The sequence below is a fragment of the Labrus bergylta genome, chromosome 9 (assembly GCF_963930695.1).
Source record: "Labrus bergylta chromosome 9, fLabBer1.1, whole genome shotgun sequence".
NCBI classification, from domain to species: Eukaryota; Metazoa; Chordata; class Actinopteri; order Labriformes; family Labridae; genus Labrus; species Labrus bergylta.
This window is the reverse complement of record NC_089203.1, coordinates 3752207-3768485: the sequence shown is the minus strand read 5'-3', so window position 1 is coordinate 3768485 and position 16279 is coordinate 3752207. Positions and strand designations below refer to the sequence as shown.

Here is a 16279-nt window from a genome sequence, read left to right as displayed (position 1 = left end):
CCAAATCGCACGCCCCGCATGCCAATGTCATCCTGTCCCAAGATGAGAAATTGATTTCATGCCTGGGTGACTGTCATCAGCAAAGAAAGAAAAGGGGGGAAGAAACAGAGGGGCGCTGAGAGGAAAACACAGCAGAGAGGTGGAAGACATTTTTTAAATGTGATCCTTAATCCTGCTACTACATTTGCAAACATTCAGCAAAAATATACATGAGAGCTAACTGAAAGCAGAGAATAGAAACACAGACAATAGAGAATACTTCATGAAGTTGAAACGAACATGCAACATGTTTGTGTGTGAAGGGGGGTCACAGCTGAACAATAAATGCTTTAGTAAACTGCTGGCTGTGCAGAGGCCCATACAGGATGTATTGTGGGCAGTGATGGGGCAGAGTCGAGCTGCACAATAGTGCCCCATTGCCTCATGGGACGTGGAGAGCTCTCTGGAACATGAGAAGGGAGCGTTGTCTGATAGGTGCGTTTAACATGATGCTCCTCCATGACAGTTTTCCATTACTGTAATGCTGCTTTGACTGAGAGGGAGAAATGAAAAAGACGAGGAGCACGAGAGGATCAGATTGGTATTACACTCAAGTGATGATGTAATGTTTAGGCGACAAAAAAAAATATCCCCCCCATCCCCCCTTCTTCTTCTCTTTTTTTTTTGCTCGCTTCCTGAGTTCACCCCCCTTTTTCTCTGGGGCACAGAATAGAGCCTCCCCATTGGTTAATAGCACCACAGAGATGCTGAGAATATCCACCAACCAGGGCCTGGGTGCCCCTTCTCATGGTTACCACAGCAACCCCTCACAACCACAGCGAGCGTGCACACACATGTAAGCATGTGCGCGCTCATACGCTCTTGCCTGAGTGCCTGTGTGCGAGTGTGTGTGTGTGTGTGTGTGTGTGTGTGTGTGTGTGTGTGTGTGTGTGTGTGTGTGTGTGTCTGTGTGTGTGTGTCTGTGTGTCTGTGTGCGCACTGTATACATGTGTTTCCATGTGTGTGACGGCTACACGCAGAGAGCATGAAACAAGCCTCCAATGAGTTCATCTACTGTAGAGACATTTGGGCTGCCTGTACAGTCACAAACACAACATACTCTGCTTCTACCTCCCAACAACAGCTGCTGGAGAGCAGACTTAAAAACACAGCTTTGAAAGATTGCCGGGGAAGTTTGTTCTCTAAAATGTACATCTCACTGAGTCAATTTTTTCTCTTGGCAGGGCGTTAAAAGTTTCTCAAAATAATTGAAAAAACTGTTATTCCCCCCCCTTTTTTGAAATGTTTATGTAATAAAACAGGTTACACTCGATATGTTACTCCAGCAGCAGTTGATAGGATGTCAAAAGAACTGCTGCTTAAGAAGTAATCATGAAGAAATCAATAATAACTAGAGACAACTTGTCAACAAATTTGTTCAAAAAATGATTTAGAAAAAGTGAAAAAGGAAACTTAAAAAAAACTTAAATCCTTATAATTATATTGTTGTACAAATATTACACTTTTTGCCATTGGCAATGCTAATTAAACCCAAAATAGATTCAAGTTTTCTGATTGCAAAATGAAACATATGTTCATGGGATTAAGATATTGTATAAGGACGCTTGTGAGATAAAATATCAAAAGAATCTAGTAAAAGAAATAGTTCAGTATTTTTGAAGTGTAGGGTTGTATGAGGTAACAGTAGTAGTTCAGCCACAGGAGATGATGGTCAGTGTGGCCCCTTTAAGGACGTTAATGGTGCGTTACATTTGATCCTGGAAGTTGGAAATTTCAAGTTACCGGTCTGATACGGGATGAGGAACGCCCCCTGAAGTCCGGATTCTGACACAGAAACTCGGAGCGACTTCAGTAGTCAGAGTAAAAAATACAACATGGCTCCTACGTGCTTTAGGAGCCATGTAAACAGTAAAGTTTCAGCTCTAAGTATTGTGTTTATCAGCAACTTTAATCTATCAATTACAGCAAATGTATTGTGAAAGTTTGATCTGTAGACATGTTGTCTAGAGCCCGAAAGATTAATGGACTGATATTCCAGCATATCAAGTGACCTAGGTATCGGCTAATTTATCACAGATATATTTGTAAATATCTCAATTATTCTATCTCGACAGATCAAACAGAGATCTAAGATAGATATCTGCTGATGTATTGGATATTTTTTCTCCCCAATATCGGGCAAAATCCCATATCAGTCCTGCCCTTATTTTTTCTTTTGCATGCAAACCATGTGTGTTGTTATCGTCAGATAAAACAAAGGCAGTCCTTGAGGCGTCCATGTTGCTTGTCCATTTTATAAACTGGAACGTAGTTAACTGCTAAATTAAGTAGAGCAAATGACCACGTTTACATATCCGTATAGCCCAACTTCTGGCCTGCACTCTGCCTAGTTTCTCCTTAAAAGGGCCACACTGACCAGCATCTCCTGTGGCTAATACAAGTAGCTCAAACAACCCCACTTCAAAAATACTGAACAATCCATTTAAGACCACCAGAAAGGTAGATGGCTGGTGAACAAAGCGGGAGAGAAATAAAGTATGATAAGTGGATTATTTGACAGGGATAGTTGTGACAGTGAGAACACATTTCCTCTACATCTAACGGTGACTTTTTCAAAGTCTTCTGCAGATGACAAAAACAAACCCATGACTGTCCTCGCTCTATAAATGGAATTATTAACGTTGGCTTGCTCCAGGCAGTACAGCAGCATGACAAATAATGTTCCTTGTTTCTTTGATTTAATTAGCATGTGTACAAATACATGACTATCAAAAACACTTTTGTGCCTTTAACTCTGCTAATTTCTTTTTCTGGCTTGGCTTGTTCTGTAATCTTGCTGAGTAAACACTACTTCCATTCATCAGATCAACAGCATCCTCTTGTTTTAAATATGCAAACTTCTTTGAGCAGATTGTCAATTCAAACAGAATATTATGCCAGCCCAACATGTGAGCAAGGCAGGAAATGGATCAAATCTTACTTTAAACATGTGTGTTTGCTTTTTGTAGCATCTTCAGCCTAAAAATAATCTACAGCTATTTGTAATAAGATCATTTTGGTCCATATTCTTAAATGTGTACCTTTTACTTTTCGTGTTTCAAAGCATTAAAACGTAAAAACACATACTGCACTGTCTTTGTAGTGAGAGGACATGAGGTTATGTCACAGCGCTATGTCTTTTGTAGGTCAGCAGTGGTTACTCGTAGCATGGCAAAGCTGGTGGAGTTAGTCTCATTAGACCACAACGAAGAACCGTGGGGAAATCCTCTCCAAGTAGGCAGCGCAATAACAAGCTACCTTAGCAGGAGGCTAAGTCCCCCGCAAGGAACCGTCTCTGATCCAAACCAATCCCCTCCGTAGGCTAATAGTAGCACTCAGCATGTGCACTGTGAGATGATGGAGGGGATACAGTACACGTTTGTCTGTGTGTCTGTGTGTGTGTGTGTGTGTGTGTGTGTGTGTGTGTGTGTGTGTGTGTGTGTGTGTGTGTGTGTGTGTGTGTGTGTGTGTGTGTTTGGAGGGCAATGACCAAGATAGATGACTTGTTTCTACTCCTGGAATCTGACTCTCAGCTTGTTTAACTCTAACAACATTTATGAGCAGCCCCCCCCCCCACCATGTCCTGAGACTCTATAAAACATCCACACGGCTGTTTGTCTGGAGTCACACCTGCAGTGTTGTAATGGATCAGGTTCACACGGCTTACCGGTGCAGGTGAAACACTTGACATGAAAGTGAGTGTCTTGTACTCGAACCACCTCTCCTTTGCATGCTTCCCGACATCGCTGGCACCGGATTGGTCCAGTGCTTCGTTCACCACTCGGAGAGCCTTGCTGATAAGCTGCAGAGGACAAAAAAAAGACACATTTTAGTTTTGTATTCATATGTTCAATTAACTTTTTTGGAAACTTTCGCTATGCTATTATTTCACTTTTCAAGCTTTCCCTTCTTCTGCATATCCTGCAGAACAATAAAACTAACTTTATAAATAGATGCAAGAAACAATGAGTTCCTTCTCACAACTCACAGAGAAAACACTTCTTATATCTGGCCTGCAACATTTTTTTAACGCTTGAAAAGACAAAATATGTGGCACATTTCATCTGCTAAGGCAATTAAGACAAAACTAGCCTGCAAATACTGTCTTTTGCTTAATTTATAATACTTGAAGTCTTCACAACAACCTCAAAAGCACTTGATGGCCACATTGAATTGATAAAACTTGCTTAAGCAGTAGTAGCTACAAAGTCATTAGCATTCGTATAGTAGCTGCTTTGCTAATTGGACTTACACTTGCAAGAAAAAAGGGATGTTAATTTAAATGTCACTCCCCAGTTTTTTTTAGTCCAGCATAATACTTCAAAAACAACTTTAACTATTGCTGGAGCACTCACCAAATAAATCCAAACACAGTTAATAATGTTGGTTCTCACTCTGATAAAGTGTCTTTCAGGGTCGGATACACTGGTCATGAATGGATCCTGCAGTGAACAAAACCCTGCAGCATTAAGCAATATGACATTTAGCTGGCCTTGGAAGTAATGCTATTGGTTCTTTTACTAATTTAAGCAGAAAGCCAGTTAGCCAAACATACTAATTTTGCGACACATTTGCACTCATTCCTCAAAGATTTTGTGTTTCTGTGTAACTGCAGGCCGGTGCACACTGTCTCAACATGCAGAGATTAAAGTACAACAGGATTGCTTTACAAAGTTATGGCTGCTAAGCTTTGAGGGGAACCACCAGCTGCACCAGTGGGCCCAATAAGTTTTGGTACATCATTGTCCGTCCTAAATATAAGTAATATAAGCATTTATGTTAACCACAATACTCACCATTACTCATCAACACAACAAAATGACACATTTCATTTTGTATTGCCTGTATCAAAATTGAATCCCCCTGTTCTTAAAATGGGATGACCCTTTTATTTTATAACTTTAACGCTGTGGGCAGTCCATTGAACTTAACTTTTACCCCACGTGATTAACAACAGAAGTTACCTTGGCTGATGTGCTCTCCTTCCTGCTTTGAACAAATGATGAGGCTGAGGGTGGAGCCTGGCTTTCTGAAAGAGGACCATACCAAGTGCTCTGACAGCATGGGGGGGATCAGGATTCATTAGTGTTAACTTTGAGTTATTTTGGGTGTAGTCCTCCCCTGTGTGCTGTTTTTTGGTTTGGTCAGTTGATTTAAATATCCCCCTCAGTTTTCATTTCACTAGGTCTGTTAGGTGAGTTCATATCATGTTCTGTTAGCACTATTGTTTTTAGAAGAGTTATTTTATTTTGACCTCTCTTAACAAGCCCTCTACATTTCAACTGAGTTACTTTGTTTTGCTTTTCTTACAGCCTTGACTGCTTGGTCCTCGACAGGCCAGGAGGTTGGTAAAGCTGCTGATCCAACACACATCTATCGATTTTATTAAATGACATCCCATTCACCAAGTTTTACAGGGGCCCAGTCGTCTCTATGGGCGATCACTATTTCTCGAAAGCAGAGGATAGAGTGTCTTGGTTATATAATACTTTAGTATTAATTGAACTTCTTAATGAATTTCAGCATTATGCTCAAAGAAAGTGCTTTTCATATTCAAAAGTTTTTCAAATGTACCCAGTAATGGCTCAGCAGAGTTTAGTCTCAGACTGCACTCCAGACTGTACTGTGTGCGCTTCACACAATAAGATCAGTGTGTAGCTCTGTCAGCACTCGTTCTGAAGCTGTGAGGTCTGACACCTATGTGAGCGGGGTAAGCTTCAGGCTTTCTCTCCCACTGTCTCCACTTTTCACACAGTCATCATACAGGCTGACGCACACATGCACACACAACCACGCATCCTCTGCTGCACCAGGTGAGAAAGTGGAAGGATCCCCTTAACTCATCATGCATTCACATGTCAAACTCCTGGAGGCCTGAGAGCTAGTTTCCCATAGTCAGGAAATCAAAGTCTCTCACTACATACTTAACAGTAAATTAATAAATGCTATCACAAGCATGAAGGTCAAAATAATAAATTAATTAGATCTTGAATGAGTTAAGAACATTAATTTATATAGGGCCTCTCCGGCTATTAGAGGCTCTTTAAAAGTCCATCTGGCTATAAACACATCCTTCTGCATCCACAACCAGAGATATCCGCCCTCCAAATACTGGGTATGTGCCAGAACAGCTGGTTTCACATTCTCTCATTTTGCTCCATCTTCCTTAAGGAGCTTCTGAGTGGCCCTACACTCTGTGGAGGGTATAATGGGGGGGGCTAACCAGCTGGCCTCCCTGCCTACCTGAATAGCTCACTGAAGGACCTTGCAGCTTCAGTCAGAGCATATGTGCTGGCGTGACAGAGCCACTGATTCCATTTCACTGGAAGAATCCCGAAGGACTCACAGCACTTTAAAAGTCCAACAGACTTGCACGCTTCACAGCCTGAGCACCATTTGCATGCTCAGGAGTTGACAACAGTGTATGCATAGTGTATGCTGCAGCAGCATGTGTGTACCAGCAAGTGTGAGGACATACATACATCCTTGGGTGCAAGAAATAATGTATGCATGACTGTGGTATATTTTCCTGCTTGGGACAAGAGTGTGGGCACTAGAAATATGCAAGCATGATTAATTCTCAATCCCAGTCTCCCACACTCAAGTTCATTGTTTTGTTCACAATGCTGGCAGCACCACTGGGACCCAACACTCTGACTGATAAGTGCCCGGCCAGGAGTTCAAATAATGTCACTCACTTAGAAGTAGGTTGTTGCACATTTGTGTGCGAGCCAAAGAAAGGGAAAGCAATTTTGTCATAAGACAAAATCAGCAACACTGATCCAATCAGTTGTGAGTGGGAGATAATGTGGCCAGTGTACATGCAAGCTTGCACCAGGTTTTCACACACAGGACATTAGTTACAGTGCTGACCTTCTGGAAATGCTCCAAAACGAACCTCTGGCACACTGTTTTTAAAGACATTTTAATTATACAGGGTCTGAATTGTTTGTGGCAGAGGAAATGTAAATTGTAAAGATTCCTTCTCATTAGTATGATTACATGAATGGTGATTGAAGATTTGAATGTGCAAAGCGAAAAGCCACACCTTGGAAGACAATCGAGGTGAACAATCAGCTCAGGAGCTGAAGCATAGTTATGTAACTGCATCAAATTGTGTCAGAGCGTTCATTCTCGTTGAATGCAGCCAAGCTGTCCCCATCTAAACCCATTACAGCGCTCTCAAACAGCCCTCCATCCTCTCCCATGCTGAGGAGTCATTCTTCTAATGATAGCCACCAGACTACAGGTGTAATCCACTAACTCTTGAATCAGTGGCCTCGGGAGAATACTGCCCCCCTGGCAGACAGGTGATAAGAACAGGGCCAGAGAGGCTGACAGTGTCCCCGGGGATGGAGAGGTTGCTGCTATTTCTGCCCCTGACCTGACAGCCCCGGGAACAACACGCCGAGAGCTCAGTCCCAGGGAATGCTGGGAGATCAAGAGTGAGGAATAAGTCAAGGAACCAATGAGGAGAACTGCTAATACAATGTCTATTAGGATGAATTTATACATGTCAACTGTATTGGTTCAAAATCCTTGAGCTGTTTTTAGTTATACATACAAGCTCATCAGTTGCATAATTTACTTTCATTAACTTAAAATCAGGATCCAGTATGCACCAACTGCTCACTTTAGACTTGTCTGAGTAAGTTCTGTCACACCAAGCTACAACTTCATGTCAGGTTAAATGTGCATAAGCTTCAAAGAAGAGGAAAACTGCTGCAAAGGTAGAAAACAAATGCAGAGACAACTGCAAAATAATGAAAGGACTATTGCAAAGCTGTAAGTGTAATCAACAAACTTCAAAATGTTGCCAATGATTGCCAACATGGATTATTAAGGGATATCATTGGAATTCATTGGCAAAGAGCGTGACTGACAGTGTGTGTTTAGTGTGTGTCAATAGGTGTCAATGTGTCTGGTGAGGGGTGGAGGGGGCTTGAAAATAATTTCATCTGCCAAAGGGGGGCCTGGCAGAAAAACCACTGTAAGCAATCCGACACAGCCAATGATCAGATGTACCGACTTCCTGTCTCTGCCCACCTTCTCTGCCTCTTTTACCTTCCCTTCATCACCCCTCGTCTCTGTCAGGACCTTGGCCTGGAGCATCCATCAGAGCAATGATAATGTCCAGTGGTATCACAAACATACAGCCACTCAACGGAGAGAGAGAGCGAGAGAGAGAGAGGTCAGACTGCTTCTGACACTGTGAATGATCACTCAATCCCTCCAGAAGCCAAGGTCACAAAGGCAGAAACCTTGAAGAAGCATCATACAATCTAACCACCATGTGCAGCTTTGAGCTGAATGAATCATGATATTATTCTATTCACTCTAATAACATTTTAAAAAGGTTTTGAGGCTTTTAGATTAATGGCAACTGACAGTTCTTTTTTCCATACAGTCTATTATTTTCTTTTCCACAAGGTCTTTAGAAATCAACCAAAAAGCTTCAAACGAACAAGAAAAATGTGAGTAATTGAATGTTGGTCTTTAAATATAGAGCAGTTGTACCTGACGGTGTACCCAGCTGAATATTCATGTGTGCATCCCCAGCATCTGTGTTTGCATCTGTGCATCTTTGTCTCCCACCTTTGTTCTCCATGTTATTGAACTGAGGAGTCTGGCAGCAGGAGTGATAAATGGTTTAGGCTCTGGTTTGGACTGCTCACCAGATGAGGCAGAAGAGCAGGAATCATATATGATACAGCTCCCCCCCCTCCCTGTTTACACACTGTCAGACTTGTTCCTCCCATAAAATAAAATAAAAACACATGTCAAGAAAATATCCATCATGTAATCTGGTAGAGTGTTGTGTATTTCCCTTCTAAAGAAATAACGAGGAAACAGTCCCAGAAGGTGATTGGATTATCTCTTTTCATACACTGTGGTCCAGACCACAGACTCTATAAATTATGGACGCAGTCTCAAAGAAGTCAAGCATTTGTTACTGAAGGTGAATTTTGAAGCCAAACCACTGTGGTTGTTGTTGATGTTGAAAATGCTGTCCAAAACCAGTTTTCAGACAAAGAAGAGGAGCTGAGGTGTACAAATGGGAATTTTACATATGTTGAGTATGTGACTTCTGGGACTTTTGCAGCGAGCCTCAAGTGGACACTGCAGATTTTTGCACTACCTCATTGGCTACATTTTTTAACGCTGAAGGTTTCCACTTGGTCACGACCAATATTGTACTAATTGTGTGCATTCTTCCTGGAAGACAATTGGTATATATTTTTTTAAATGTTGTTGTATTACTGCCAACACTTTAAAGTAGACTTTTAAATAATTATTAAAGGTTCCGTTTAAGATATTGCCAGTCGGCTCCAAATCCCAAAGCTCACAGGCATGCACACAAAATGTCCTGTAAAGCAAATCACTCTGTTTCAAGACCTTTCTGACTCTAATTGGAATTCCTTATCAAAAGTGGTCAAATCCACTTGATTCTCTCGCATTGCTTTGGACACATCTCCGAACACCTATTGCAACTCAATAATGTACATAAGGTTTCATCTTTTAAAAGCACTTGGGTGGGGTGCGCTGGTGGCGCAATGGTTAGGGCATGCGTCCCATGTGTTGAGGCTCTCGTCTCAAGCAGTAGGTCCAGGTTCACTTCCACCCATGGCCCCTTTCCACATGTCATTCCCCACTCTCTCTCCCTGGTTTCCAGCTCTGTCCACAGTCCTCTCTCTGCATTAAAGGCATGAAAAGCCCAAAAAAATAAATCTTTAAAAGCACTTGGGTAAATGATGACATGCTCACACAGACAGAATTAACATGCTGATATGTAGAAAGCAACCGTACTAGCTTTGCCTCAGCTTTACATTTGCTAATCCGTATTAGTCATTGATGGGTTGTTGCATATCTTTATGTTTTTACGCTTTGTTTGAATGTTTTTAGACTTCATACAGAGATTGCAGATTAAAATGAACCTGTATAGTTGAATCATCTTGCAACATATTTGCAATTGTACTGGCAAATTTCATAGAAATATAACCACCTGTCATCATATATCAGCCTGGAACAAAGAGGTGAACTTTCAGCAAGGATTTCTATTCATTGGCAGTGGCCAGAACAAATTGATCATATGTCATAAATCACATGTCTTTATTTTAGGTTGCATCTTGTGAAGCTGCATATCTTTTATTTAAAGTTAAGACACCCTGAGGATGTGTTTGTCTGATACTTGAGAACTCACTGCCATACAGAGAGAAAGAGCGAGTTGGGGAGAGGTGTGTGATGTATGGCTCTGCAGATCCCTTAGGTCCCTGAGCTCAATGATCAGTATATTGATCAACATGTGTTTTATCACTCCCTGGAAACACACACACTCTGTGAACACTCTATCTCAGAAACGTCCTGATGTTTCAGTTAGGAGGAACATTTTGTAAAACTGACTCTTTGAGCTTGAGGAATACTCTCATTTCTCAGTTTTTTCTGAGAGGGAATATACTATATATATATCTCTCTCTCTCTCTCTCTCTCTCTCTCTCTTTAGAAACAAATTTCAAGGTCCTTTCCACAAGCATCTAACCTGCTGCACCCGCAGTCCTAACTCGTCTGCCAGCCAGGCAGAAAATAGGAGTCTGCCCACACACATACTTACATGAAGACACACACACACACACACACACACACACACAAAACCCAGTGACCATGAGAGATATAAGGCCCAGAAGATCAGGACAGACAGTCAGAGCTGTGTGTAATTACTCCGAGTGTGCGGCTGGCCTCTGGGCTATCACACCCAATGCAGCGGAAAACAGTGTGCACAGCCCAGCCTCACAGGCCCATTCATGTCCTGAACCTTGAGAGTGTTGAGAGAGGAGGGGAGCATATGTTTGACTGACTGGAGGGATGAGAGGATGAGGAGGAGAGGAGACAACCTTTCCTCAGCTCTAAAGCCAGCTGTGTTTTTATGCCTACAGCCAGACTACTGACACATGTCACACCACCATCTGCCTGCTGTGACACACACACACACACATGCACACGAACACACACATGCACACACACATGCACATGTTTAAATGCACTCACAGGTTCTCTCACATGCAAACCACAGGTTGACATGTTGTCGACGTGTATGTTTGTGCTCACTCCTGTTTGACCACATGCTTTATAAAATCACAAAAGGATTGTGACAGCTCTCCGCATGCTGCTCCCATGTGCTCCCCCCCTCCCTGTCACCTGAGAAAGAGGCATTTCCAAGCTTAACAAAAAGAATTCTACTAATTTCTCTGTAAGCGAGCAGCTACAACACCATTCCCGGCAAGCATGGCACAGCACAGCACAGCACAGCACAGCCCTGGATCTGGATCTGGATCTGGATCTGGATCTGGATCTGGATCTGGATCTGGCATTCAGGAGAGGTTCGGTACCAGAGGGTTAAAAGCAGTGGATGAATAATGTAGTGCCACACAATGACAGGCCGGATTATGAATGATGCAGTAATCACCGGTTCCTTATGTAGACATGGAGGACAGGGGGAAGGAGGACAGGAAGCAAATGACACCTCCTAGTTCAAAGAGCACGTGGTGCACGTCAACTTCAACAGGCCTCACTGACAGCTGAGGGAATGATGGGAATTTTTTTGTTGTCGTTGTTGTTGAAGTGGTCTTCATGGTTAAGCAACCAGTATTATCTTGTAAACAAATCTAAGGCACACGCAAGCTCACATGCACACCCACAGCTGATCCGGCAGGCCCCAAAGGAAAAGCTCTGATTCAGCTGACACAGGATCAGGGTCACAGTCAGCTGACACAAGGTCAGCTTAGCATCATAGCAGCCCCTGAGCCCTGAGTCTACTGTAAGTATGACACAAGCCCTCAGGCTGTCAGACTTGTTTGTCATGTGCTGCATCACACTGAACTAAACTCCACGAGACCAGCCCTGTGGGTCAGAGCGCAAAACCTCCAGCTCGAGGGGTTTCCTGCTGCCCCTGCTGTAGACGTGGTATAGAAGACAGGTGGACAGGCGGGGGGGGGGGGGGGACAGCTGCGAGTAAGTGTGGTCTCCCAGGAGAGGGCAGAAGTACTAGTTGTGGTTTTGGTGGAAGGTAGAGGATGAAGACGAGGAGAAGAATAGTGACAGGAGAGAAACAGACTTTGGAAATGTCTGAACAACAGCTGTTATTATGTGGATGAAGAATCTGAAAAATGCTCCTGTAAGGATGAACTCAGGGCAAATGCTATTTTGACCTCTAGATATAATTAGCTTATCCATCCTGTGTAAACCTCCTTTAAGTTAATTCTCAGAGCTAGGTTAACACTTTTTACAGAGGCTTCTTTCTCAGTCATTTGACTCCTGTATGAACATTAGAGATACTTCATAATAAAGCATTACATTTTTATACAATGATTAGTTGGGTTGCAGTCAAATTTCATGGGTTAAACATCAAGTAAAATTAACTTGACACTGTCGTAGTCACTTCATAAAGATACATGCTACTATTATATTGTATCGTAGTTCACTTATCCCTCTGTTCTTTTCACCTCATTTGAGTATTGTCTTCGCGCGTCAAGTGTGGGGATGAAGCGCACAAGAAAGGACTTACCACTGGAACTCATGATGCCCAATGAGCTCTTATTTCAAACAAAACGCCCTCGTCGAGAACAATCCCATGAAGCGAGAGGAGATCTTCACACAGAACACTTTACTCCATCCAAATGGTGTCCATAAAAAAAAAGAATATCCAGAGAAAATAAAAGATGCTTCTCACTCTCCGCAACACTGCTCCCAGTCAATTATCTGTCAAGGTATACAGAGCCAGAAATAGAGATAAAAAAAACCTAGAAAAAATACAAAGTGAGGATATTTCCAGGGTTTTTTTTTTTTAATTCCTTACAAAGCTCCCGGTGTTGCTCGGTAGGATTGCCGGTTGTGTTTTTATTTATGCTGCTCGGTCGGATTCCACCTTCACATTTTCGCTCCTCGCTGATTCCAGCTCCCTCGCGCTCTCCCTGCCCGTGTGCTGCTGCTGCTGTCACCGCGCGCCTCTCAAACACTCTGTCACCACAGCAACAGCACACCCGTTCCGGTCTATACTTTCAAAATAAAATAGAACAAATCTCACTACTCCCAGGGACTCATTTGACGTGATTAAGAATTCACAATTCAAACTGTTCAAATACATTATCCTCAATTAATTAACTAGGTAGCCTAAATATATTTAAATTGGATTTTTTTGTTGTGGCTTTATTTAAACATTATTTTGATATATCTGAGAAAAATCGTATTAACTTATTGTATTCATTAGGGACCTATGGAGTCCCTAAATAAATGTAAAAAAAAAATCCCCTTTAAAGTACACTTATTCCCCAAGCCTCTAAAAGCGAATAGCCTCGATTTTAAGGGCTTCATGTTTTACGCATATCACAATAACTAAACATTATTTGCCATTGTTTTTTATAAAAGTGTCAAATCCTTAGGTATAATTATCTTCCGATAATTTATAAAAATAAATAAAAACACGAGTGAAAGGTTGAAGGTAAGCCTAAAGGATTGTGATTGTAGGCAGATGCTCAGGGAAAAAACTCAGAGGATATAATAATTCTTATAGCCTACATATATACATACATGTTACCAACCAGCTGGCCTTGTAATGTCCTATAATGATGTTCAGTAAGAACATTAGTAAAGACATGCCAAGTATAAGTTAACAATGTTTCTTCCGGTACTGCTCTTCCTGTCTGTTGGTGACTTGACAGCTCGCTCGCTCTCTCTCTCTCTCTCTCTCTCTCTCTCTCTCTCTCTCTCTCTCTCTCTCTCTCTTTCATCCTGGGTTAAGCGACGTCACTGTGAGCTGCTGTGAACGCTCAGGGGACCCTGTAGCCTACATCACACTGCAAGAAGTGGTAAATGTTTCAAAGTCACTATTCTCGGCCTCAGCTACTTTTCACGCGAGGTTAGGGCTGAGACAGAGAATTTAAACATGTTACGCGCTTTAAATTAATTTCAGAATTCAAGTCAAGTCAAGCCAGCGTCATTTAGACCTACAAATAGTCCGATCAGAATCAGTAACCTTTAATGGAACCAAAAAAAATGTATTCAAAGCATTTGATCTAAAGTCTCTAGAGAGGATTTACGACTCGTGTGACTTGTTGGTTGTAGTGTCTGGTTGGGCTTGTTGCTAAAACTGTCATGACACCGCCCTCTTCTGGAAAGTCGACGTAAGCAAATTAGTTAATTGGATTATTTACGGTGGAGCTGGTGTTCAGGGCGACGGGTTAATTGTCGATCTGCTGACAGAGGTACCTGCTGTGTGTAGCTGCAGAAACACAGTAATTGCATTAATTGGCGTGTAAAGTAAATCAGTAAGACATCACAGCTCACACAGCTTCTATCACTCTGACTCTGTGTGAATGGTAGACGAGCTTCTATGCACTCTGACACATTTTATTTGTTTGCTTTCAATAGTTTAATACGTAAATATGTGGAAAGATCTACATTTAACCCTCCTGTTTCCAGTGTCAGTCATAGAAATTATCTTTAGAGGCAAATAAGGTTGATCAAATGTGATTTAAAAAAATCCAGCATAGAGAAGGATATTGAATAAAAACACTGTAGTCCTTTTATGATAATATGTTAGCATTCAACTTTAGAGGGCTGAGTCTGACCGAGCTCTCTATAATATTTTGGTTATGATTGACCCTTTGCACTATATGTGTATATTTGTGCTGTTTTTTTATTGAGCTGGGTGTGTCCTGTTGTTTTTATTAAAGTAAGAGGCTGCCTTGTCCCTTGCCCGGAGGAAGCATTGGTTCTTGAAGCCTGGAGGAAGCCAGACAATGGTGGGATGTAAGAGGCGCCACATATTCTCTCTATTTCTCCCTCTTCTTCTTCTCCGCACAGTCTTAACTTTTTAATTCTGAAGCTTAACGGTTGTACAAGATGTTCTCTCTTTGTCCTTTAATCTACTTTCCCCCCTTACACAAACCCCAGTATCAAAAGAGAGCTTTGTAGAAGTACAGAGAAACTACTCAAATGATGAGGAATTGAAACTTAAAGAGAGCATAATGTCTGAACCCAATAACCTCATTTATCTATCTTCTGTACAGAAACTTTATATCATAATGTAATCTTACATGTAAAAGGTTTTATTTTTCATATTCAATGACAAAAATGTATCTTTCTTTAATTGTGAATGAAACACAACACTCTAAATACTTTACTGATCCGGCCCGCAGGTCATAGCTTAATGTGATCACTATCAGTGTTATGGAGGATAATGATTTACTTAAATGAACCGTATCTATCATGTGTGTGTGTTTGTGTGGTTTTGGTGTGACACTATGTAGGTGGGTGTCAAGTCCGCCTTAAGTGTGCCGGGTGCTGATTGTGCTGCTGTGTCAACCCCGTGTTGTGCTCCAAACTGATGGGGGCAGAAAAACAGGAAGCTGCCCTTCCCATACACTGTAGGCAGCGGGGCAGGCAGCCGTCAGGTCAACAGTCTGTTGTCACTGACTGCAAAGGCGTCAGTGCCCTCTGATCGACAGTAAAAGCAAACATCCCTTGTTATGTACTTTATCATTACTGGAATAAACCTTCACGCCGATGACATCACGCGTTGTTCCTTTTCCTTGAGCAAACAGAGCGATATTAAACAACAACACAGATCACAAGTTCTGCTTTTTACCAACTGCTGAACACATGATGAAGACATGATTTAGTGTTTTTTTTTTTTTTTGCAGTCTTCATGTGTTGTCCCATTGTACATTTGAATCTTTCACTCAGTGTTTTTCTTATGGGGTAAATCACGGTAAAGCCACATGTCCACTATCTTTGGAGGGATCAGTCGTGTGCTGCATTCTTCAGTAACCCTCTGGCCTTTTGTCTGACCACACACACAGACACACACACACACACACACACACACACACACACACACACACACACACTGCAGTCTTGCATAGCAAATCACATGATCACATGTGCAGCACAGGGTGGATATTCTGTGTTCAGGGTGACTTTGTCAAGGTGCACTGGGGGCTGGGGGATACACAATCAGTCTCAGAGTTTATATTTAACTAAGCAGGCACAACAACAAAAAAACAACCAAAGCAACACAGGCCTGAGGAGTGTAAACTCCCCTTAAACGGATAGGAAATGACACGAGCCAGAAAGTGATAATGTGCCAGTGATAAACAGGTCACTATTATGTGCCCTGTTTTTGTATAGTCACATAGCACATGCCGATAAATACTTCACACTTAAAGTACACTTCAAGGAATACCGG

At 42.0% G+C, this 16279-nt stretch overlaps 1 protein-coding gene and 1 long non-coding RNA gene across 9 annotated transcripts in view; one reads left to right on the top strand and one right to left on the bottom strand.

Moving 5' to 3' along the window:
• ablim3 (actin binding LIM protein family, member 3) overlaps positions 1-13015 on the bottom strand; it is a 51177-nt gene extending 38162 nt beyond the window's left edge. For 7 of the 8 annotated variants that reach the window (XM_020629695.3, XM_065958761.1, XM_065958762.1 and 4 more), the window contains exons 1-2: positions 12599-13015; positions 3707-3841 (exon numbers count right to left, since the gene is read on the bottom strand). In XM_020629695.3, coding sequence (XP_020485351.2) covers positions 3707-3841; positions 12599-12611 — 148 coding nt within the window. In that variant the 5' untranslated portion in view covers positions 12612-13015. The remainder of the gene's footprint in view (positions 1-3706; positions 3842-12598) is intronic. The other variant, XM_065958760.1, reaches the window with a different exon arrangement.
• An 805-nt stretch (positions 13016-13820) lies between these two features.
• Positions 13821-15601, top strand: LOC114920132 (uncharacterized). Its single transcript, XR_003808434.2, has 3 exons — positions 13821-13898; positions 14766-14841; positions 15342-15601. It is a non-coding gene; the product is annotated as an uncharacterized lncRNA (long non-coding RNA).
• Positions 15602-16279: the final 678 nt, after the last annotated feature.